Source organism: Calidris pugnax, unplaced genomic scaffold (genome assembly GCF_001431845.1).
Source record: "Calidris pugnax isolate Ruff unplaced genomic scaffold, ASM143184v1 scaffold44, whole genome shotgun sequence".
NCBI classification, from domain to species: domain Eukaryota; kingdom Metazoa; phylum Chordata; class Aves; order Charadriiformes; family Scolopacidae; genus Calidris; species Calidris pugnax.
This window is the reverse complement of record NW_015094506.1, coordinates 17648447-17675178: the sequence shown is the minus strand read 5'-3', so window position 1 is coordinate 17675178 and position 26732 is coordinate 17648447. Positions and strand designations below refer to the sequence as shown.

At 37.9% G+C, this 26732-nt stretch overlaps 1 protein-coding gene across 1 annotated transcript in view; it reads left to right on the top strand.

The window, feature by feature from the left end:
* Positions 1–26732, top strand: part of NAV3 (neuron navigator 3) — a 448741-nt gene that overhangs the window by 31680 nt on the left and 390329 nt on the right. Inside the window, exon 2 of the mRNA XM_014963931.1 lies at positions 270–673. Coding sequence (XP_014819417.1) covers positions 602–673 — 72 coding nt within the window. The 5' untranslated portion in view covers positions 270–601. The remainder of the gene's footprint in view (positions 1–269; positions 674–26732) is intronic.

The window sequence follows — 26732 nt, the reverse complement described above, 5'->3', positions numbered from 1 at the left end:
ATGCTCTGCGTGCCCACTGTAAAGTAGAGGGAGACAAGTGGGATCATGCATAGGTTCATCCTGCCAAGTAGTTAATCACAAAGCAATATTATTTCCTTTACAAAAAAAAAAAATTACACAGCCCCTAAACCCCCCACCCCACCCCCCGACAAATAAATAAAGGAAAAAAACCACACTCACCTGAGCAAGAGAGATAATCAGTTACAAAAAGTGACAACAAATTGCAAATCAATCATGATGATGTTTGGTTGGTTTTTTTTCTTCAACAGGTTCACAGTCAGGATGTAACCTTCTGTAAAATGGAAAGCTGTGAAGAAAGACACAGATAGCAGTTGGAGTTAAAAGTAGCAGATGAATATTTTTCTTCTGAAGCATCAGCTTTTTAAAACGCTATGGTGATTTGGAAAGTCTCAAGAGTGAGCTGCAAAGTTTTCCTCAGCTCAATCAATAGGTTTCTTAGTCATTTCTCCAAGTCACTGATGTTCAGAGATGGCGTGTGATGGAAAAAACACCGTGCCTGTGTGTTTGTAGCCCCTGGTTTTTGGATTAGTTTGCTGTATTGCTGAACCAATTTCGTTTTGACGGGCAAGGAGTGAATGTGATGGATTTATCTTCAGAGATGAACAAACATGGAAGGAATCCAGTAAGTCATAAACTAGAAGATCAAAAGAAGGTAAGATTATTTTTAATTATGCTTAATATATATGAACCACTTGCAACTTTTTTGATTTTTAGTAAACTGGAAATTAATGTGCTTTTGAAGATATAGTTTGCTATGTTCACACACTATTGCAGTACAGTGAACTGCTGTTATGTGACTTAATTTCTTCATCATCTAGTAATTTTCCTGCTGATACTGCTTGATTACCTGGTAATTTTGTGTCAAAAGCTCCCTGAATTTTTCTAGCACATTGTTTGGCAAAACCTTTACTCATTACCAATGCTGAGTTCATGGCAGAGATCTGTTGATCCAAAGTAAGTATCTGACATCAGCCTGATACTCTTTGAGATCTTCATCCTTCACAGTGGGTGTGTGGATTGACCCTTCCTATTGTATACTACCAGTACTTCTGTACAATGTGATTTCTGATGATTTGTTATTCAGGTTTCAGTACTGAAGTACCTTCAGTACCGAAGGCAGTTTAAACACGTAAATTCACTCATGCACAATATGGAAAATCCTCTGGAAATCCCACTTCCATGACAGACTGTCTCAAAAGACAGTTTGTTTTACTGTCTGCTTTACTTACTCATACTATGGTCTGGAAATTTTTCTAATGCTTATTTCACAAACTTGAATATGATGGTTTTTAACATCTTGAGGACATTCTATTTTCCCATCCTTAATTTGTCTTTTGTTATTACATTCACAGATTTTTCTGAAAAAAGGGTGGTTTTTTTTTTTTACTTTCCAGTTTTTTAAGAGTTCAAAATTCTGTCATATATTTTTTGTTAGTTTAGGAAGAATTCATCAAACTCGAGTTTAGCAAAAATGTTTTGAAAAACCTCACAAAGCCATCCTTATCACATTTATTAACCTGCTTTGTTATTTAACTCTCTCAAACTGGTCTTACCATACATGGTAAGATATGCACACAAATAAAATCTCCACCAGTGATGCCTACCAGGCTTCACAGATTTTTCAGAACTCACAGCTGTTCAGTAGAAACAAGATTCACTCAACCCCCAGGCAGTTCTGAGATGTTTCATTGTCTCAGATGTATTTGCTATTCATCTATCAGGAATTTCTCTGCACTGATGCAGCCCTTCCAAAATAGAGTTGGCCATAAACATCCTCTGTATATTGCTTGTGTCTGATGAATCCGTAATTCCCTGGGTTTTGATCCTGACTCCATCTGCAACTGTCTCACCTGTATATGTTTGATCTTGCTCGGGTGTAGTCATCAGTCATGTTTCTGTTGAACCAGAGGGTGTGTGATATAGGGTTAACATCAGATTGATGCAACTATGCTAGTTGAGGGATGACAAGTTTGGGAGATATTCTTCCTGGTGTGCCCGGGCTCTAATGTAAGGACTCCAGTTTTGGGCCTATTACTACAAGAAAGACATTGAGGTGCTGGAGTGTTTCCAGAGAAAGGTAACAACACTGGTGAGGGGTCTGCACAACAAGTCTTATGAGGAGCAGCTCAGGGAACTGGGGTTTAGCCTGGAGGAAAGGAGGCTCAGGGGAGACCTTAATTGCTCTCTACAACTATCTGAAAGGAGGTTGTAGAGAGGTGAGGGTTGGTCTCTTCTCCCAGGTAACACGAGGTAGGACAAAGGAAATGGCCTGAAGCTACGCCAGGGAAGATTGAGATTGTATATTAGGAAAAAATCTTTACACTGAAAGGCTTATCAAGCTTTGGAACAGGCTGCTCAGGGAAGTGGTTGAGTCCCTGGTGGTATTTGAAAGACAAGTAGTCATAGTGCTTAGCATTATGGTTTAAGTGATGGTTTTTGTCAGTGTTAAGTTGATGGTAGGACTAGATGATCAGAAAGGTTCCTTCCAACTTAGGCAATTCTATGATTCTATAATTGCACCAAATGGCAGCCAGCAGAGAGTTAATACTGGTGTAGTATTTTGTGGCTGTGGTGTTCTTCACAGTAGGCCTTAAAATTAGATTTACTGGCCTCTGAATTAATGCGTAGATTCAACGGGGCTGTTAATGTCCAGATCATGTATTAGAATGCAGGTTATGTACTTTGTTATTCCACAGGTATATTATAAAAAAGTGCTGCTGGGTTGAGGGTTTTTTTCTGAATTTTGGTATGAAAGCTGCTGGGTAATGTTTTAAATGATCTTGTTCTTGTTTGGGGAAAAACACAAATTGGGGGAATTTATGGGCATCATAAATGAAACAGTTTTAAGACCTACAAAATCAAATACTTTGTTTTAGTGCCTCTGAGATTTGTATATGTTGATCTAAGCCTTTTAAAGTGCAGAGGATTGCATGAAATATGCCATGATAACACATGTGATGAAATTATTGGGAAAATATATTCAGCCTTTGAGCAGGACTTTTGCAATGGAAAAGACACCGAGGTGTACGATAGGAGATAAATGGTTTAGAGCATGAGAATTTCTCCAACTCATAATTCCCACTCTTCTGTGGCACTAAAGAAAAGATGAGAAATGTTAGTGTTAATGTCACCATACTGGGATCTGTTTTCTGAACTGTTATTATCTGATCTGGAAATGAATGAGTCCCCTCTTCTACCAAACCCCCTCTTATTTCAAAAGGATTTTTTTCCTCTTCATGTCTAATACCTGCAGATTCAATTCTACAGTCTGACTCTTCAGATTGGTTAGGAGGAGAAAGTTTGTTTCAAAGAGGATCTGTTGTACCTTAAGGTCAAATGTTTTCTTTGAGCCAGCCTGTAGATATTTTATCCAGCCGTAGAACTATCCAACAACTACTGAAGGCTTTGTAGCTGCTAAAAGTCTGTGCTCCTGTGGCATGGCTCATGCTGAAGAAATAAATGTGATGATAAACAGAAGTCTAGTTAGTTTTCATTACATTCAGGAATCCTTACTAGTAATTTAGTATCATTTGATATGCTAGTATCAAGTTCATTATAGAAGACTAATATTTTAACAAAATAAGTCTTTAAAAGTGATGGGGAAGCACAAGAAGTATTAATTTGGCTATGTCTTTATACTGCATTGGTTGTAAAGCAAATTTTGAAATAGGTTAGATAGAAATGAGTGAGTGAAATAAAAATGGACAACTTGAGGAAATATTGGCTAACTTACTGGCTGACATGGATGCCTTAGTGGTCTTCTACCTGGATCAGACCAGGCAGAAGTCAAGCTGAATGTCTTGGATAGCTCATGTTCTATAAATAAATAAAAAATACTGTGTTGTGGGAAGACTCAATGGTTGTGTTGCTGCAGAATGTATTGTCACTGGACTGTTTTCTGCATAGGGAATCTAGTAAAAAAAAAAAAAAATCACATAGAGAAAAAAGCTCCATGTTAATTAAGGCTAAAAAACTTATCAGGTGGTTTTAAAAATGCAGACAGTGCCTTAGACATTTTGCTTTTCTAACAATTCCATAGGATAGTACATGCTATATAGTTACTTTCCTATGATCTGGATTTGCGCCTGGGCAACTATATTTATATAAATTTTAAATTGTTAGAATATGAACTATAATGTCCATAGGACACTGAGATATACTCTTTATCTCAAGACCCATCAAATGATATCACCTGCATTTTGAACAGATGCATAGTCATTTTATAGCTGAAGAACTATCAAGCTATTTAGCCTTTCTGCAGCTTCAAGATGCAATGTCAGTTTTATTGATTTTTTTTTTTTTTTTTTTTTTTGTCACTAGTCTGGTTGTGTTTCTGGGACTGGCAGGTGTCTGTGGGCTCATGCTGAACTTTTTGGCCCTCTTGAGTATGAAATAAGGCTCAAGCATGAAGTGAGAGCTTTTGATAGCTGTGTTTCTGTGACTTGAATTGTTGAGGAAAGGAGGGAGGCAGGCAGGCTAAGTGAAGACAGTGCAGAGAGGTAAAAGACTTCTAGAAAGATCATTGTAATCCATTAATTTGACCTCCTAGAGAACACAGGCATAGGACTTCCCTCTACAAATTCTTCTAGCTGGGTGCAAAGCCACAGGAAATTGGTAATGAGCTGGAATGGGTAGTTCTGGAATGTCCATCACCTTTATCTGCTTGAGCACCATGTGTCTATGGTATCTCCATCCAAAACACATCATTCCTTCCTTCCTTCCTCCAAGCTGGATGTGCCAGACATACCTCTCGGTCTATGTGGAGATTTCAGGTTAAATACTGTGCTTCTGCATCTATTTCCCATTCCCACAGTGAGCTCTAATTTCTTACTTAAAAAGCACGATAATATTCAAGGCTTTATGACATAAATGCCAGTAAGCAGCAAACGCATATATCGCTGTTTACAGTATGCTGTGTGCGTTCATGAATTTATCAAATGGTAGATGGTAGAGAGAGCTATGAACTGAAGTTTGAATAACGGGCTGCTTCTACAGGCAACTTGCTGCAAATAACCATTTTAAAAACCGGAAAAGACTGCTTTTATCTATCTATATTTCATCATTCAGCAGGGTTCTTCTGTTGCAAAATCAACAAAAAAATTTGTAATCGCCTGCCACATGCATAGTTTGTGCTAGTCAAATCTGTAAAATAAATACCAAAATTTCCCAACTACTCCAGTCATTTAATTTTAATGTTTCCCCCCCACACAAGAAAGTCCCATTGTGGCCATTTCCTTGACAGACTATCCAGGTTACGTGGTATCTTGGAAGAACACCTGCTTGCTGCAGGCAGCAAAGCCAAACCTTTGAATGATGCTGCAACTGTGGCCTCGTTAAAGTCTGGAGGCTGGGGATGTGCGCCTGAGAGTGTGCTTCACCGTGGGCGTATGGATGTGTGTGAGACAGCGCGCAGGCAAATAACACAGACTGCAATACCCTCAAGTATCATTTATGTAGTTGACCTTGTGTAAACCTGTAAAATTGTTTCAGAACTATAATGGTGTACAAAATGCTTCCTGGTAACAATAGTACTCTGTCCCTTACGGGTTTGGCAGATCTGCTTTGTCTACTAACTAATTTAGGGTTTTCCACCACATCTAGGGTGTTTCAGGCAAGCCCACTGAGTTGCAATCCTGACTCACACATTTTCTTTTAAAGTCTCTTAACCAGAGGCCTTTGTCCTTCTCTTTAGAGGCTGATCCAAACCAAATGAAACTGAAGGGAAGTTTTTAGTACCCCTCCCAAATATATACTTTAAAGTTAAATATGATCAAGTGCAAGGATCTCAGTTGCTTTCAGAACAAATTGCATTATTTCCTTGAGTCTTTCTTTTTGTAGGCAGATAAGCCATTGAACTCAGAGGCATTTTAAATAGACACCAAGACTCTATTACTAGGTAATAACTAAATATAATTAATAAGCAGAAATATTAAACAAGCCTTGTCTACTGTTTGATGTTTTGCTGGTCTCCCCGGTAGTCATTTGGAGATTAACTAGATGTCCAATAGCCAGCCGTTTTTTTGCCTGATGGTAAAACAGTAGTTTACTGTGAAAAGCATCAGGCCATCTTGTTATGCAATCCTTTAAAAATCAAACCAAGAGAGAAGGTTTAAAAGGGACAGATGAAATGGGAGCAATCAACGTGTAGATCACGCTGTTGCTCCATCCCTGCCTGCTTCATCTTAGTCGATATTCAGTGCACAGAACAACATTTTGGGAAAATCAGACATTGTCATCGTGAGGCAGTTGGGTTAGGAGCACAATTTGTTCTTGCAAACATGCTCATACTGCTGTTTCTGTGCTCCCCATTTTCACATCTCCGTTCTCATTTTTATGACTAATGCTGTAGTCACCCAACAACTGTTTTTAAAAATAATGGCACGAGGTATTGTGTAGATCAGGGTTGTTACAGTTCTTATTTAATAGCCCATTTTCATTTGAGGAACCGAGGATCTGGACGATGTTGCTTGTTATCTCATCAAAAACATTGTTTTCTCCCATCTTGTTTTTATTTCACCCTCCAAGGCCATTCTAACTGAGCTTTCTGTCCCTCCCCCTCTCCCTACCCCAGTCCCTCCTACACATATATACATATGGATATATGTTCTGTGCATTTTTGTCCATCTGCCGATCTTTATATCTGTCAGGGGATGCTTTGCAAACAACTGGAGGTCTGAAGATCTGGTGGGGAGTCAAGAGACTCATTGAGCTCAATGTTCAGTATTATCCCATATATCACAACAGCTGACAGCTTTGATTTTTTTTCTTTTTTTTTTTTCCCCTGAGACACATATTCAGTGTTTTAACCAAAAATAGTGAGGCGAGGCGATAGTGAGAGTCTTAAGGGCTGGGGAGAAAGGGTTGTTCCCTTCTTGTTTTGCTGTTGTTTTTTTTCTTCACCACCTTTGAATTAGGCAGGGATAGGAATAACCCACCCAGCTGGTAAGAAGAAATGGGCTGTGGGAATAAAACTAGAGTTGCTTTCCAAATTCTTTTCTACAGCAGCCTGTCACATATTACCTCCCTCTTTCCCTTAAACTGTCTCCCTCCATACTCCATGAGTTTTCTGTTTCAAAATTTATGCTAGAAAGACTTGAATTATTTCCCTCACTTGTCAAACCTCCCTGGGGCCCCACCACCTGACTCCTCTTGCTTTCTGAAATTGTTCCGTGCACTTAGTGCTAGTGCAGTTGTTCAAATAAAAAAAAAAAAAAATCTTTACAGGCTCAGTAAATGGTATTAAATATCACTTTATGAAATACAAACCCCATATTTAATAATTCATAAATTCATGCCCTTGGCTGCATGTTTACAGGATTTTTTCCACCTATTAGAGAACTATGATGTAAGTAATAGTAGCACATATTTCTTTTTTTGTGTTTTTTCTTTTTCTTTGCCTTTCCTAAGCCACTATCTGCAACAAAGTCTCAATTTCAGAGAAGTATTTTGACCCAGTGGTACACCAAAATATTTGAGAGATTACTGATTAATGTATTCTTTTCTTAAAAAGATAGTGGCTGGCTGTATTTTATATTTCAGTAATACGTCTTGGCTTCTTAGCTGGTTCCTTTTCTTTGCACTCAGGGTTATATTTAAGCTTTCAATATTCATGCATGCTTGATAACTGAACAAAACTTGCTTAAGAATAGCAGGTAAAAGTTGTACCAGGATGTCATTGCTGCCTGATTGGAAGGAGCTCAGCTGCTTTGCAGTTGTTTGTGCTGGCAGATTTTTGAGTAATCAGATAGCTGAAATTAATACTATTTTGTATGAACATGTACAACATGATTTTTGATATGCACTATAGAGTTGAGAGAGGAAGAAAGCAGCTTTTCATTTGGGTTGGTTATTTTTTCTCCCAAAAAGTAATACTATTACTTGTCCTAGGTCTTCACTTGCTACTAAAGGCACAATTTCCCATTTCTACCAATTATGGTAGTACATGTGCTAAAAGTAGATTTAAGCATCTTGTCTCAAATGGTCTTATCTAATTTGGAATAAGATGCAGTGGCTAAAAGCAGAAAACAGTGAAATTTGTGGAGGCAATATTTCCTGATTATACAGTTTGCTTTAGGGATACCTTGATGGTTATAAACCATTTGTAAGGCTTTCATTTGTCAAGTATAAAAGAAAAAAGGCTAGAAGCTTTCTACCGTAAGTTGTGTATTTTGATTGCTGTTGCTCTTAGCTTTTTCAAAGAAAGCTCTTATTAGCCTTAGGACTTACCGCATTTTGTGTTGGGCTAGTTTCTCTAAATCATGCTATATTGTTACCTTGAGATTTTAACTGGATCCTAAACTCAGGTCAAGGACTTGGCATCTTGCTGGTTATCTCTGCATTCCTGCCGTACAAGTAAAGCATTACAAATACTGTTGAATGCACGTGTCGTGGATGGAGGGCCTACCTCTTTGCTTCTCTATTCCCCTGGAATTCTTAATAGTTGAACCTGGATGGAGAAGCATCTGCTGCTGTGTCAGAAGAAATAAACCAGTGAAGGACTGTAGTGCAGTGTGCCTTTGTGGGAGGGATACAAAGACCTTTTTAAGACCTCATTTTGTATATGCTAAAGCAAGAAGTCCTGTGAGACTGTTGCGTGCCTGCTTATAAAGCAGAGGTAATAACCTTTTAAACTCATTCTTGATAAGGTCTAGCCTTAAGCAGCATACGAGAGGACAATCCTGTCTGGTATTGTGGCTTTTAGCTTCTGAATATAAACATCTGGTGGAATCATTGACTGATTACCAACAACAGCTAATAGTCCCAAATTAAACCAGATCTTGTTTTCCTGGATACAGCATGTAAATATGTACGCTGAATAGAAAAAATCAGAAAGGGTGAACAAAGCTTGGTAAAGCAAATGCAGAAATGATGCACAGAAAAGTTTAAAGCCTTGCTTCTACAAATGAGTTTACTAGGAATTTTGCATGCTTACTAAAGGAAATCCATGAGGGGAAAAAACCTCCAAAACCTGCAAAATTAGGGTCAAGGTGTATTGCTGAGGTCTCCGTAGTTTGTCGCATCAATTTTATAATGCAGGCAGCACTGAAATGTGAGTCTCTTAAGTCTGGGTATTGTACTAGAATGGAGGATTATGCTTTGAAACTGAGGTGTCAGAGTGCAGTCGTGCTGTGTTCCAATAAAAGAATACTGCTAGGAGAGGCTTCATTTTTATTTTTTAATGCTTTGGTATTGGTATTAGCTTTTCTCCATTGCTGAGGCACAAAAGAATGTAAAGGCTGGGAAGAACACTGGAAAGGGTTTGCATTTTCTTTTTAGTGCAAACTTCCTTTATTTTTTGTCACAGTTGGTTACTGGCAAGCATATGCATATTGATTTTTATTTGAATACAAGTATGTGTATACATACAAGCTAACATAGTTACAGTGTATGTTTTCTGCAGATAAATGAGCAAAAGTTTTTTGCTAGAAGAGAAGAAAAAGTTGATAGAGCTAAGTTGAATACCAATGTTTATCCTCTGCTTTGCAGTTGTGATGTGTTTTTATTGGGCTTTTTTTGATTATTTATTTTTTTTTAGTTTCAGGATATTCCATTGTTAGTAAAGTGAACCTTAGAATATTATCATTTATTTGTGTGGTTTTATGGTTTGCTTGTGGGTTGGTTTTGGGGTTTTATTATTTGTAGTATGTTTTAGATGTCAATTTTTTATCTCAGTAGGCTTTACTGCATGCAAAACCCATAAATATTTTCATATTAAATTCCTCGGTATCTTCTAGAATTGTCAGTATCAGGCACAGCTATTTCCCTTAATGACACTTTTGCCTGAGTGACCAAACATAGGTTTTGCCAGGGAAAGGGACAGCCCCTGGCGTCCAGGGCTTCGTCTGAAGGTGTGTAGCCAAGCAGCTGCTGTTCCAGTTTAACATTTACTATTACTGAATGAAAAATAAACCACTGGTTGAAATGCAAGTCAGCAGGCTGTCTTTATCAGTTGGGCTCTTGATTTTTTTACTTTTTGTTTGTTTGGTTGGTTCTCCTTTCTTTTTGTTGTTGTTTGCTATTGTTGTTTTTTCCTTTCTCTGTCAGGTGTACTGTCCTCACCTGTCATGTTCCCTCTATCCTCTGTGTTTGTTGCCCTCTATCTGTTTGTTTTCATTTTCCTTCTCCCTTTCTCAAGTCAACCTGGATTATCAATTTGTATATATGCACACACATATATGCAGGTCATTGTGTGTGAATATATGTATATATGTATTATATGTATATATATATGTATACATGCGTTTATACATACTAGTGCTTTAAGCACGTGCTTGCATATAAACATGTAATAAGAACAATTATACAGCAGATAATCTCCAGTATAATCATATGTTAAAATGTTTTATTTTCTCCATATTCTGGTTGCTTCTTGATTTATTTTTTCGCAGGAAAACAGTATCCTTAGCTCAGAGTCTATATGTCACTCTGCACACCTGTGTGCACAAGCATGCAGAGCTTAGAATAGGAGTCACCTGTCTGTAACTAGGGCTTTTACCAGTAGTAATAAGTATATGATTTAAAAGTTTTCTTTTTTTTAAATTAGGAGTTTTTAAAAAATCTATATTTCTTAAATTTTGTTGGTGAGAAATTTCTGTGTTTACTTGTTTCCACTTGTAGAGCCTGTCAGGGTTCTCCAGCTCAGTCAAAAATGTGGCAGTTGCTCTTCGTTTTCAATAGAAAAGGCAGCCTTAAAATACTATGAGTTGTCATGTCATCTGACCGATGCGGAGCAGGGGGACCAAATGTCCCTCTTTATCTGAATCCCTAACCTGGTGTCAGTAGTAAGTTACATCGTAAGGACTTAGGGGGAAGCTGGCAACAATCTGTCTCTTTTTTTTTTTTTTTTAAATTACCTGATGTAAACACTGTGTTCATAATTTGTCATTTAGAAGGGGTAATTTCCAGCAGGTGTTCTTCTTGGCTCAATTGCAGAGGTCAAATGACTTTGGGTTTATTGTTGGCATCGTAAATGAAAACCAAAGGAGATTACAGTACACAAACCCATAGTGATTCAACCTATAGAACGCTACCAAGTATCCATAAAGCAATAATAAATGTGGCCCCCAATGGTTGGCATCATTTAAAACCAGCTTTTACCTATGGTTACTACAAAATATGCCCTCATATCCTGAAAATATTTCCTACTTACATGACGTGTAGTGATTGAGGTACATACTGACTTCCTGATGGCAATCTCTGTACTTTTTATTTATTTTTAAAGTACATTGACTTCTTAAACAGAAATTTCCTTAGAAATTTTGTATTTTTTACCCTGTTGAGGTAGCAGATCGATATTAAAACCAGAATTCTGGAAGGTGGTTATTTAGTTTGCCTGAACCTACTCTGTATTCGAAGTTGAGCAGTTACTGCTTTGTGAAACATTATCTGTATCTGTAAATGTTATGCTTATTAATAATATAAATATTCCTATTACTATGCTGCAGTTGCTGCTGTATCACTTTTAGGAATGATGACGTCAGTAAAGGTTGAGGCAGAAATGCTAAAGGTCTGTTTCTCTTCTAGCTTTCTCAATTTTCTTTGCACCCTTGGGGAAGTTGCTTAAACTCAGTTTTATCCATCTGTAAAATTAAAAGATCTTCTGAGTCATTGATTTCTGCCAGAGCATTAAGATCCTCAGATTGAAGGTCAAATATATTTGCCTACTGCACTCATGGCTATTTATTTGCATTGTGACAGAGGACAGGAGTCAGTGATGAATCAGGGTACAGTTGGGCTGCTGCTGCAGGAACACAGTAAAAAAAGATTGTCTGGCTGAAAGACCTTACAGACCTTGTCATCTCCCTTGATTCCACTCTTGTATTTAGTCCCTAAGAGTGGAATATGCCTTTTTTTTCTTGGTAGAATATGGTCCTTATAAAACCACACGTCACGTAGCAACTACATTGTACTGGTGTGAGAGAGGAGGGAGAAGTTTATGTATTCCTTTCTTTGTGTACACAGGCTTTTTCTTTCCATCATGCTCACCAAAACCCTATAATGCCTTAGCTGTTACTGAATTGTAGGAAAATTAGGAATTTTCTCCTAATTTCCTGATTTTTCTCAGTCTTAGTAATCTAAATATGCTCTCAGGACTACAGCTGTCTGTTTGGCTGTGCATTAGACAGGGGAATATGTCTTAATGTGTTCCATTTAGGTGGTAGCTAAAGTAGATGGCACTTTGTGTCATTGCCAACTGCCACATGACTACTTCTTACAATGCCACTTATTCTTTCTGTATATTTCTAAATGGTCATTTAAAGAAATCATTGCAAGAGCAGCAAATGGATCAGTTGGGGAGATGGAAGAAAGAGATAATAGAAGAAAATTGCAGAATTTTCCGAACGTTTTCCTATGCCAGTTTAGATAACTGGGGTTTTGTTCTTTTCTGAAAGCAGATGGAGCTGGTTACAGCGTGCTCTGGAGTACCATCGGTCTTGGTCTAAAATGAGTTTTCTGGCTCAAAATCCAAAGGAATTTCTTTCTTAAAAAAATGTACCAGTAATGCAAGCTGATTTGCAGAATTGCCATACATACAGAAAATAATATAATGATGCATAAAACAACACTCATGAGTCAAAGCTGTCAGGCATTAACATTACATCAAGCTTTAATTTACATCTCTTGCAGAAAAAGACTTCAATATTCCATGCTATCCCATGCTCAACAGTAAAGAGCTAAAATGGTATGTAAACATTATAAACAGAGATGATCCCAAGAGCAAAATTCCTAAGTGGATCTGTAATTCAAAAGTGCCAAAGAGTGATTATAGAGTTGATTTTAGCTTGTCATAATCAGAAATAGCGCACATCATCTGCTTTGCTCCCCTTTCCTCTCCCCTAGAGTGTTTGTTCAGTTTTGGTTAGTATTGCCATAAACAAACTAAGCATAAAAAGAAATGCAAAATACCTTTACCAGTAGTTAGCCTTTTTGTTCCGCTATATATATTTATATAATATATATTTTTATATATATATGTCTATCATTTGATTAAAGCAAAGTCATTTCTCCACAACACGTGTCTAATAATTATGGCCAATGCAAATTTGATCTGTCAAAAATCATGTTGTGTTATCTCGATATGTCAGTTCATGGCATAGCTAGAAAGAAAGGAGGAGTTCTCATTTGTTAGCAGAACAGCTGGCATGACAGACTGGAAGTTGTGTTCTCCAGGAATTAATTTTTTACCGAGGTAAGTTCAGTCACAGATTTTAAACTGTTAAATTTGCAGCTCAGGCTGTGCTACTTGCCTGGGTAACAATAGAATTTCAGAGAAGATGAAAGGGAAACTGCAGAACATATGGTTGGGGGGGTGCAGGAGTGCTGGTCTTAATTTTTATTTTCCTCCCCTGGAAAGGAGGTTTCTGTGACTGAGGTTGATTGCTCTGACAGCTGCCCAGGGAAACCAGAGACTCTCCTGTGTGGGAGTCAGAACATGCATGCTATATAATTGTTTGTTTTGTCTCTTTTTTTTGTTCTCTTTCTTATGAGACTTTTTCGTAGTAAAACAACAACTGAAACCTCATTAAGGGGGAAAAATGAATCCATTACTGCTATTTAATATTTTCAAAAAGTATTTGTTTCTCCCTATCATGAGATACAATGCATTTTAAGTATGTTGAACTCGATGTTTTTCCTTCTTTACTGTACCATTATGTTTAGAAATGCTATGGACACAATATTCCTAGAAGTACACCACTTGAATCAGGAGGGTTCAAATACAGAAAAAGAATGAAGGGTTGCAAGATTTCCATGACAAAAAACCTTTTAGATTTGAATATTAATTTATCTGTGTGTTTTTAATGACGTTTAAGATTTTTAATACCTTTAATATCATGCATGGTGAATGAAAGGGCAGGGAAGCATTTGCTTTGTTTCCAAGATGCTCTGTGACTGTTTTCGTGCTGTATCTACAAGTATATCCTGGTAAGTGCTCCAGGCATATGCCATGGGTGTTTGTAACATCATGTTTCTTCTAGTAAATTATGCTATGAACCAGTTCTTAAAATCAAATCAGTAGCTGTGCATGAATTTTTTAACAAGGTGTAGTATTGGTGGCAATCTCATGGTTAAAGCTGTGTTTAGATTTACACTAAAATTCTTCACAGTTATACTCTAAAGGTGCAATTACCCAGACCTCTTAGATAACAGTGGGAATCTTTCCAGTGATTTTTGGCAGGCTTTCTGTAGAGCCTTTCAATTTTTGATGTAAACATCTTTTTGCAAAAAGTCTTTACTAAAGTTTTAGGGAAAAATAAATTAATGTTGGTCTATTTTTTTCCTTTTTTTTTCTTATTTTTTGGGGAAAAAACCCAACCAACAAACCCAAATGTGGCTACTTGCAGCAGGTGAGAGTTACAGTCACCATCAGCTGTCAATACATGTATATATAGCATCATAGAATTGTATGTGGTTGGAAGGGACCTCTGAAGATCATCTAGTCCAACCCCCCCGCCGGAGCAGGTCTACATAGGTCTACATACAGCATGTTGCACAGGAACTTGTCCAGGCAGGTTTTGAATGTCTCCAGAGAAGGAGAGTCCACCACCTCTCTGGGCAGCCTGTTCCAGTGCTCTACCACTCTCACAGTAAAGAAGTTCCTCCTCATGTTTAGGTGGAATTTCTTATACTCAAGTTTGTGCCCATTTCCTCTTGTCCTGTCACTGGGCACCGCTGAGAAAAGCCCAGCCCCGTCCCCCTGACACCCTCCCTTTAAGTATTTGTACGTGGTAATTAGATCTCCCCTAAGCCTTCTCTGCTGAAGACTAAAAAGACCCAAGTCCCTCAGCCTCTCCTCATAAGGGAGATGCTCCAGGGCCTTAATCATCTTTGTGGCCTCTTGCTATACCCTCTCCAGCAGTTCCCTCTCCTTCTTGAACTGGGGAGCCCAGAACTGGACACAGTACTCCAGATGGGGCCTCACGAAGGCAGAGTAGAGGGGCAGGATGACCTCCCTCCACCTGCTGGCCACGCTTTTCTTGATGCACTCCAGGATGCCATTGGCCTTCTTGGCCACAAGGGCACATTGTTGGCTCATGGTCATCCTGTTGTCCACAAGAACTCCCAGATCTTTTTCCTCAGAGGTGCTCTCCAGCAGGTCAGCCCCCAACCTGTACTGGTGCAGGGGGTTATTTCTCCCCAGGTGCAGCACCCTACACTTGCCCTTGTTAAATTTCGTTAGGTTCCTCTCTGCCCAACTCTCCAGCCTGTCCAGGTCTCACTGTATGGCGGCACAGCCTTCTGGGGTGTCAGCCACCCCTCCTAGTTTTGTGTCATCAGCAAACTTGCTGAGGGTATATTCCATCCCTTCGTCCAGGTCATTGATGAATATATTGAAGAGGACTGGACCCAGTACTGACCCCTGGGGAACACCACTCATTACAGAATTCCAGCTGGATTCTGTGCCCCTAATCACAACCCTCTCGTTTCTGTCTTTTAGCCAGTTTTCAATCCACTTAACTGTCCGTTCATATAACCCACACTTCCTAAGCTTTGCTATGAGGATGCTGTGGGAGACGGTGTCAAAAGCCTTGCTGAAGTCAAGATAGACAACATCCACCGCGCTCTTCTCATCTATCCAGCCTGTCATGCCATCATAGAAAGCTATCAGATTAGTCTGACATGACTTCCCCTTGGCAAATCCATGTTAACTACTTCTGATGGCTTTCTTTTCCTCCATATGCTCTGAGATGACACCCAGGATGAGGTGTTCCATCACCTTCCCAGGGATGGAGGTGAGGCTGACTGGTCTGTAATTTCCCAGGTCCTCCTTCTTGCCCTTTTTGAAGACTGGGATGACATTGGCCTTTCTCCAGTCCTTGGGCACCTTGCCTGTTCTCCAGGACCTCTCAAAGATGATGGAGAGTGGCCCTGCAATGACTTCTGCCATCTCCCTCAGCACTCTTAGGTGTATCCCATCTGGACCTATGGACTCATGGATGTCCTATATGTGTCTGCATGCAGACTGTGACAAAATTTGGACCCTGGGGTCATATTCTGAAAGTTAACATTAAGGGTATCTGTAGCTCTTAACCTTGTTTAACCTTGTAGAGAGCAACCTAAGGTCAGTTTGTCAGATAAAGACATGCCCGTTTGCCGAAGTCTCTGAAAACTCACTGAAGTCCACACTCTTTGTCTCATCTCTTGGAGAGCATTAGTTAATTTTAGTGAAAAATAAGTCCTAATAATGAATCAAATAATTTAATCATCCAAAAATTACAAAAGGGGTTCCTTCATGCCTTCATGGCTTTGTTTTTAAGGCAACAATGCAGATCGCTTTTAAAGACTGAAACTCTTCCAAATCATGTTTTGTTTGAATGAGGCCCCTATGTGAGACTGACTCTTCAGAAAAGGCTTGAAATGGTTGAATTGCCCCTAATACCATTTGGATCAAACACTGACTCTTTCAGAGGAAACACTTTCAGTGTCCCTTATAATTCTTTGTTGAATGTAGCTTGGATTTTTAGATTTGTTTAACAGAAAGGCCAGAAAATACAAGATGAGCTGGTACCTAAGACTCAGGATGGTATTTGGATTTTATGTAAGCATTATTTCTCATACAGTCACTTTGCTTTTGGAAATTGGATGGATCTCTCCAGATCCACTGGCTGTTATGTTTCTAGAGCTTCTCAACTTATGCTTTTAAGATGGACTGCAGTGCTTTCACAGGCAGTGTGCCCAACCTGCCTTGATACAAAAAAGATCCATCAGTTAAACTGAAGGAGTTGACATATGTCCGAGTGCTAGAAACATTCTTCCGAATACTGTGAGCTGGGGAGAAGAGACTGCTTGCAAGGTACCTCTGCTCCGTATGCTCAGGGGTGCCCCTGTTAGTGATTACCCTGCAGCCCATCGATCCTACCTCCTGGTGTATAAAGATTATAAAGTTTTCTTAAGAAGGGGAGTGTAGCTGATGGCAAGATAGAGGAGGAGCAGCTTTCCCAGTCATTCCTTCTTTATAAACCCCATCTTTTTTTTTTGTAGACATTTGGTAGAGGAAGAGGAAGGTGGATGAGAAATGTAGGCAGATGAGGTTTTTTATCTTCTTTTAGAATTTGTGTGGAATGACTGTTGGAAAAATGCTTATATGAAGTTCAGGGTAGCATAATGAGGTTTGTGTCCTTAGAGACAACTGTAATCATTCCTAATTTTCTCAATATCAGATCAAACTTCATTTGTACAGTATTTTTATTTTTTTTTTATTTGGTTCCCACTCTCTGAAGGGAAGTGAAAGTATCAGCTTTAACCAGTATAGAAGCTTAGCTTCTAAGTAGTGTTGAAATTACCTTGAAACAGGTCATGCCACCAATATAGTATCAGCTGCTGCCTTGTTTTTCACAAGCACACACATTATATGCTAGTTTTGAAAACTCAGGTGCAGCAAAGCTTAGAGCTCTGGTGCTATAGATCACACTCTGTGTGAAAATACACTGGCACGTTAATATTTCTGGCAATTTCAGATATGTGCAAATGTTAATTTTTTCTACTTTCAGGGAGTTCTGTGTGGGGTTTTTTTTTTGTGAGTTGTAAGTGTCCAGGTTTCCATTCATATGGAAATAAATGCAGAAGATGAGAATTTTGGTACTACAGTTTCATGAGGCTGACTACTAGTGAGGATTAAATTAGATTCTTCAGACAGCATGACTCTAAAGGCCACTGAAAAGAAAATCAAGCAGTAGATTATCAGGGAAAAAGAACAGATTGTCTTCCTTAAATGAAAATCTAGAAAAACTGTCATTTAACATGCATTTCGTGTCTTTATCTACAACCTGGAATTTTCAAATGAGCTTTTTACCTTTTTTTTTTTTTTTTTTTTTAATAGTCTTGGCACAAATAAAGAAGTGTCTGGTTGTCTGGTTTGAGTGAACTCTTTAAAAGACTGTTGGGAAAAGAAAATATGCTGTATTAAGAGGCAATGGATACTTGCCTTTCTTTGCAGTTTATATTTGTTTTTGAATAATAGATGCCTATAAGTGGTCTTGTACTACTAATTTTAACCAGAAATGCTGATATTGCCTTACATTATTTATTTGGTATCTGATATCTAGTATCCGCATTGTTCAGTATTTTGACTGGTGTTTTGACAAATAGGCTGTTTGCCCTTCATAGAGGATGGGGAGAGATATATAATAGGGAAAGAAAGATGCTTTCTATGCATAGATTAAAGGAATGGATGAATCAAAAATTGGAATAATAGGGATAAAAGTAAGACCTCTGAGTTTGTGCAGTGCAGTACCTTGTGTGACTGGGAACACTGCCAAAATGGGGAAAACGAGCAGTGCCTGTATGATCCCACCATAGCAAAAGCTCCTTGAAATTGCTGTAATTATGATTACAGTTGTGACCTAAGCTTGTCAAATGTTCAGCTGACTGTTACTCATCTCAGAAATATTAGTCTCTTTTTGTTACCATGTTCTGTTTTGTTTTTTTTTTTCCTCTCTGTTTCCTTTCTTCTTTTTCCTCTAGACGTCCCCTCACTTTCTCCCCATGGTATGAAGTTGCGATGATTTCCCTTTTAGAGCACGTCTCTGCAGTTCTTGCTTAAACTAGGCTTTCAACCTAATGTTTCAATTCTAGATTAGTTATCTTAAGGCTTAGATAATGTTTTGGGGTTTTGTTTTGGGCTTTTTTTGTTGCTTTATTTTTATAAGTGCTAGTAAGAGAATACAGATGGATCTGGCTTGTTTGTTATTATAGCACCGATCCATCTATTCTGGTGGTGTCATTTTGCATGCCACATGCAAATACCTGTCTTTAGCTTGGCCTTGACAGCAGCTGCCCCAGGGAAGAATAAGTAATTACTAGCATTATTGTTATTTCATAGTCATTTATATTCAGGAAGCTCTTTGGAGTTATAGTCAGGGCCAGGAAGTCCTGTAGTGGTAGATGCTTCTTGTATACAAATGAATCATAGGCTGCAAATTTTTTTAATTCAACCTAAATGAAGGCAAGCAGCATACTTTTGAGTGGCTAGTCTACTTTAAGAACTTTCCAATACCAGACACCTTCTTTTTGCTTATAATTACACGTAACTCCACTATACTTAGATACAAATGCTTTAAAATGTTCTGAATAAAATGTGGTATTTGAAAGCTGTAAATCTAACTATAAACTAGGTATGTTCTAGCATATTTTTAGAACAATTTGATAATTAAATTATGTCAGTGATCTAGGATGCCACAGAATATCATAATTTTGTGTTGTTTGTGCACATGTAGGTTTACTTTCATTTAGATGCATGATGAAAGTAATGTAGTAGGAGTGTCAGCTTTCTCTGAGGAAGACAAGATGCCATGCTCAAGACTTGCTCTTGCCAGAATAATTTTCACTGATATGGCTATTCCAAAGGCTTGCCTCAGTGTTTTTCAGCATTTCCTCTACTTTGTTTTATAAATTAAAACAAATCGCTCAATGAAAGTGGCAGTTAATGTTCTTTTTTTGTTGTTTCCTTTTTCTTTTTTAAAACTCCTTCGCTCCCACTTTTCCTATTTGTTTTATGGTGCACAAATATTTGACAGCACTCCATGTGAGGGTTCAACATTAACCCCTTCATTCACAGAATAGATTTTGTTGTTGTTATTTCCAAAGAAATAAATGTACTTATAGGATATTTCTTTAAATTAGAAATTATGCCTTTCATTTTTAACTGTAGTGTTGTCAATTAATGCTAAGATGCCAGAAAAAATTTTTTTTCTCTTCTCTTTTCCCTGATTTAAGTGAGAATTGGTGGTGATGATTATCCAGGAATAGACTTTCTAAAGGAGAAAATGTTAATGCACAGAAAGGCTTAGCTACTTTTTGGTTTTTTGTTGTTGTTGGTTTTTTTTTTTTTTTTTTTCTCTTTTCCGTGATTTAAGTGAGACGTGGGTGAGATGGTTATCCAGTAATAGACTTTCTAAAGGAGAAAATGTTAATGCACAGAAAGGCTTAGCTACTTTTTGGTTTTTTGTTGTTGTTGGTTTTTTTTTTTTTTTCTCTTTTCCGTGATTTAAGTGAGACGTGGGTGAGATGGTTATCCAGTAATAGACTTTCTAAAGGAGAAAATGTTAATGCACAGAAAGGCTTAGCTACTTTTTGGTTTTTTGTTGTTGTTGGTTTTTTTTTTTTTTTAATTACCTCAGCAGTGTTTGTGTTACAGTGGTATCTAGTAGCCCCATTCTAAAGCTAGACCACATCATTCTTGTTTCCATATGAAACTATAGGGAGAAAAGGTTTCTGCACAGAAATCAGTGTACCAGGCCAACATCTATGTGAACAGATTGGGAAGTTATAATTAATGTCTATGATTTCTTGGTATCTTTGTATTTTTTCCAGTGCAGTTGTCTCAGTCATCATACAGAGCGTGGTTCTGGTTGGAATTTGCCTGAGAAATGAAAAGGCAGAGACTTTAGGCATTACTGACTTTGCAACCATTAACCCTAAGATGCTTGCTCTAATAGGGAGGGGAGGAGGAAAGCAAAACTTTCGGATAGTGTGAAGAGACAGCATATTTGAATCCACTGAAAGGGACCTTTTTGTTTATCTGCTAGAATACAGGCTATTGTTTGATGGCTGTACTGTGTTCTCATGACATTTTGCCACGATTAAAGTGACATCTGCTAGAATATCAACAAGTTTGATGAACTTCTCTCTGCATGAATAGACAGCTCTTGTGTTTGAAGGGAGATGATACCTGAATTAAAAACACGTATAGAAGTTTCTCAATAAATTGAGAAAGAAACTCTCCAACTTCTCAAGTGAAGCAGAGATTTTTATAATTAATAGGGAAATGTAGCAATGTTGTTATGTGTTTTCAATGTAAGAGTCTCTATACAGCAGGAGAGAATCATCTTCACATCACTTATATTATTATCTTGTAGGTGTTTTTAATGAAGGTCTCTTATTCCTCTTAATTTATTTATGGAGCGTATAGTCTCAAAAGCCTTAATTCCATTTCTTTTCCCTTAAAGAAGCATTTTGGTGGCTTGGGACTCACATAGCAAATTCTGTCAGTCAGTGTTTCTTATGTCATTCTTACCGTGTTTTCAGTCTTCTGAAGGGTGGTAGATGAAGTCATAATATTGAATACCAGATAACATGAAGAGGTCAGCACTGATGAGAATGAAAAAAGCATCTGTAGGTTAGATCACAGTACAGTTTGGATGGTCAACTGCTTGTAAAGAGAATCTGTCCTGATAATAGAAGGCAGAGGCACCATTATTGCCCTTGTTTGCAAGTGCCTATATCTTAACTAATGTACAGTTTTTGTGATTATTTATGGCTGTACAAATACAACCATCTTAAATGTTTTGGCTTAAGGTTTAATATACAGTAGCTCCTAAATCAATGAACTCTGGAGAATTGTTGGTACTGCTTTGAGAAACTTTGCCTTTAGCTCAATCTGTGCGATTGCACTAGGAGATAAGAGCCTGTTGTCTGAGAACAGCTGAAGTCAAATGTAAAGGCCTTTAAGTCATGCATATGCCACTGAGAGTAAAATTTGATCTGCAGGAGTTATTTTCTGCAGTTGGTGTTACACAAGCTGAAAACAAAAAATGCTTGATTTTCAGCTTCAAGGTGGAGTGTAACACTTGCCCTCCCCGAGTACATTTGATGTAGATATCATGGGAGAAGTCTCAAATGTTTTACATTCTGCTTTCAAAAGTTTCATTGAATGCAGCAATGGAAACATGCAGTATTTAGTATTTCTGGTCCTTCCAGTGTATATGGTCAGCCACTTTCCTCTGCTGCCCTAATCAAACACAGCAACATAGTTGATTACGGAGCCTGTTCATGTGCCACTTAAAACTCAAAGGGAGGGCAGTTTTGAAGCATCTTTTGGGTGGTTCTGTGTTTTTCACGTCATCTTCCTGCCCTCCCATCTTCCCCAGTAGGGAAGTAATTTTAGTTCCTCTGACTTCCTTCCTCAGAAAAGAGAGAATGAAAAGGAAATGAGAGCTTTAAACACCCTTCTAGCTTAGTCCTCTGACACTTAGAATCATGGTTTTGACCTTTGGGCAAAAGAAACGGGGTATTGATATGTATGCACACTCAGTTATTTTAATAGGAGTTGCTTCTGATCCAATTGAATTTATGAAATAGCAGTGACAACAGGCTCCATGTATTCAAAGTAAAAGTTTACTTGGTGTTTTTAAGCTAGAGATGTTATTTTCATCTTTCTTCACAAAATTCAGTCTTTCAATTTAGAAGAGTTTTATGTTCTCAGTTTATTTTTTCCCTGGGGCTTGATAGCTACAGTCCAAATTGTCCTTTATTAAATGAATTTAACTATCAATTTTCAATTTTCCATGCTTTACACTATATTTAAAACTCATCTGTATTTTCAACGAGCATTAATCTGGAATGTCTCTTTCTAACAAAGATATGATGTTAACAGTCTCCTTGCCATATTTCTAATCTAGTTATGTGTGGCTGGAGTCTGAATGAAAAAGAGATTGTCTTTTTCTGGTTTTAGGTTTTGCTGATAGCCTTTTTGATCTAATATTTTGAATTTCATTGTTATCTTAAAAATGAGATACATGTGGAAATAGAGATTAAAATTTCAGCCATATAAATATTAATTTAATCTTTCTGGAAAATTCATTTATAGCTTTAAACTGCTTTGTAACTGCAGTAATTACTGTAATACTGGCCAAATAAATAATTAAAAATATTATAAAGATTCCAATTGAACATTAGCAGGTTTCTGATAATCTTTTGTTATTGTTATGAGTGTACATATATATATGCACTTAGATTTGTGTGTGTGTGTGTGCATGCACATGTACATCTGTGTAGTATTTCTTTCTTGTATACTGCAGTAAGATATAGAAGTCAGTCAAAGTCTTTCAGCATAAGTGTGCTTCCACTGGTGGTGGGTGTGCTTCATACAGTACAATCTTTTTGATTTAATTTAAATGCACTCTTTGGAAACAATTCTATCAGGCCTCAAAAATAAATACATGCATATAAAGAACAAGAATTGACAGGAAGAGAGACATTTGGAAGGCACTGAAGGAGAATGACTCAATTTGCTTATGCATTACTGCTATTCTGCTCCTGTTTTTTTTAATGACTTTCTAGCAGGTAGCTGATACAGCAGGAAATTCATATTGCTGTATCACATTAGGCCCATTCACAATGTACTCATAAAATTCATAAATATGGTAAGATAAGACTCCAGAATTATGCCATTCAGACAGTATACTGTATTTTAATAAACATGCAAATAGGATTAGAGATGTTTAGGATCATTACTGTTTAACATCCGTGAGTTGCTGTAAACGGCGGGAGCATCCTTGGCTGTTAGGAGGTTGTCAGACCATCTCGTACTGCCTCAAGTCATGTGGGAAAGGCTGTCCTGGCATGAATCTCAGTGTTGTCTGTTACGCTTTTCTGACTGTCTCTGTGATGGAATGAGGATGGGGATCCCATGTACTAAAACACCTGTAAATTATCTTACTCTGTACTAGAAGTAATTGGACAATTTCTTCCACCCAGTTGGCGTCTGTCTCTGAAATGATTCTGGCCATGTTCTTGTATGAGCAGCCATAACAGACCAGGAGGAGGACACCCTGCAAGTTTTATCACACTTGACAGTGAACAAAAAGGATAGCATTGGCTAAGATGTTTCTGAGAAAGTTACAACAATTTTGTACTTATTTTAACTGTTCAACTGACAGGGTTTGGGTTTGAGCCTATGTTTCTGCATGTGCTTATGGCCAGACACCATTCAGACACAAATTTAGTGACTTGCCTCAGTAAAAAATCCAAAAGTACAACAGAAAACTGACTTAATGTATAAATGTGTCCACTCTACAACAAAAATGCGAGATGTCACTTGTGCTCTCTCTTCATGAGGTCCCCCCCCAATATAAAGAAACACATCTTACAACTTGTTCTAAAAGGTAGCAAATCAAATTTGAGACACCGGATCCAGTAAAGGGCTAGATTGTAAAGCTGTTGGGTTCACAAGAAAATTCTGTGGAGATCTTCCTTTGGCTTTAACTGAGAATTATTCAGTTCTGGCAGTACAGGTTGGGAAGAGAATTAGAAAGGGGCTGAGGAGCCCTAAACCAAGGGAAACTTTGTAGCTAATTCTTATGCCTTTAAACTCCAGATATGAATCCTCAAATAAATTGTGTTATTTTGTTCTAGCCTTGGTTTCCAAATAATTGTAAGCACTGTAGGAAATGGATTGTGTCAGTGTAGCATGCATTCTAGGTGATGGTTGCTTTTCTCTGAAAAAATGGTTGCAATCAAGGAGCAAGAGGTAAAAATCGTAACTCTCTAACTGTCCGCTTAGTGTCTGAGGAAGGTCTAATCAAACCAGCATAGAAATGCCATACTTTCTAGAACAGCTGATATGATACGCTTATTTACTGAGTCTTTTCTTAAACTGGAAAAAAAATGTTTCTCTTATATAAGTTGCTCTATTTAAGATTCTTTTATGTTCTTGTTCCAAGTAATTTTCAAAAGTAAAGGAACCTTTATATATATATATTTATTCTAAACAGGGGTTTGGCAGATTCTTGTCCTGGGTGGATGTTTGATGAGAAAACTTTTCTGAATCAGAGGCAGCTTTGGACAGTATAGCTAAATCTGAGGTTTGCTGTTTAAGTACTAAAAATAACTAATTTTTCATTATAAAGTGCCAAATATGCATGCAAGCCTATGAAGTGGTATAAAATGTATCCATCATCTGGATAAGTGTATGATTTCATATACGTTACTTATGACACAGTCAGCTTAAACGAGTGGAATTTCCGCATCAGGATTCAGTGATTTCAGTTACTTTTGAACTTTCTCATGTTTCTAAATGGTTACCTTTGATTCCACTGTTCTTTTGGTTGATCTTGCCTCATGTTTATTCTGCCTATTTAGGTAGAAGTTCTCACATTCTTCGTTCCTTTTTCCCTCTCTTCCTGTATCTGCACCACTGTATTTCACTGGTTATGCTGTGAGAAGTGTTGCTGAAGTTCATCAGTTGGGCCTGAGCAAGTAATGTTGTTCCAGACTCTTTTGTTGTTGCTGTAGCAAGGCACTACAGTTTGCTGTCAGCACGGTGCGCCCCAGTGAAACCGAGAACTTTCCACCCTCAAATTTCAAGATGTTCAGCTGTTTATGGACAGTGTCACCTATGGATGCTGGCAGCTCATTGATGTCTGCAGCCACGCACACAGTTGTGCTGTGGTCAATGGCACCAGCTTCCCTGTGTTTTTCCAGCCAGCTTTCTGAAGGCATAACTACATTATTGTTTTTGCTTATGGTTTGATCTGGCAAGATCGAGCTCTGGATTAGCATGGCACTGTGCCTGTGTGATTATATCCTGCAGGTACTATTAGGCTCCTAAATGCCATCTGGCAGTGCGAAGAGGCCAAATTATATCAGAGCATCCAGACAATGAAAGAGAAACGTTTTCATAGTAAACTTGCTTCACCTGGTTTTGTGTGCCTTGTACGCTGACAACAAATAGACTGTCTAATGTGAATATAAGCATTACCAATAAGTGCATAGTGAGCTGCTTGGCCAGCTGTTGTAACCTTTAGCTTAAGATTTTCTGAATTCTGTGGTGATATTCACAATTCAATGTTGCAGTTACATGGATTTATGCATTTAATTCCTAATTATTTTTTTAAAATACTGCCTGCCTGAAGACCCGAATCCTCCAGTGTCTCCTAAAGCTGGTATGTTAAGATTCATCTAAAACCTGAGCTATGGCATGTGCTTTTTGAAGTCTTTGAACTGAATATAGCTTTAGTTTGAGCTCTGTCTACTTCAGAGGGAAAGGAAACACTTTTCTATTCTGTTCACAGACAGCCTGTGCTGGAGGGCTGCTGCCTCTCTTCTCACAATGACTGCAGCAGCTAATCATGTGTAATCCCTGTGTTACTGCTCACAAAGAAAATCTGTGGGCACTGGAAAAGCATAAATCGGTGGATATAGACATTTTGCATGGGTAGATGCTTGCATTTTATTTTTTTTTATAAACCATATCCTTTTGGATATGCCGTTATTCTGCTTTTTATGTCACAGATGTCATTATTTCATTTGTACTGTCTGGCTCCTGTGGGTTCCTAAAGCACATAACTTGTAATGCTTGATGAGATAGAATGCTTTTTCTTTTTCCTTAATGAGATGCAAATATTTTGGGGGATTTTTCGGTTTAATACTTTAGGATAACAGGCTGCACTGTTATAAACTGTTCAATAATAGAGATGTTATATGTCTGGGTCTTCCAGACATGTCTCTTTTTCCCCTTATGGAAATACTGTTCCTGGATATATCTTTGCTGGGCTGCCAAACATCTGGAAACCTTGGACAAATAGCCATTGCAAATGGATTGACTGATTTTTCTGTTGCAGTGAATCCAACATATCAGGGTTTGTCAGAATTGCTGTGTGTATGAGTTATGCAATGCATGTTTCCACCTTTAATATCCAGCATTTGCCAGACAGAATAGTGAGTCCTATTGAGTGTGATGGATTGCACTTTAACTTATAATATCAAGAATCTGGATGGTTTTATGCTCCTAAGCAAATGTGGGTATGATTTTTCAACATTTTCAGATTGTGATTTAGATGAGATTGCCTGTTTCCATAATTGTATTCCAAATTGGACAGGTCACTTTTTTTTTTCTTCTTATTGCTTGATAATTTAGCTGGCTGATGGTATTGAAACACTAGCTACGAGCTGGCATTTAGACATACAACCCTGCTCCCTGCAGAAAACATAAA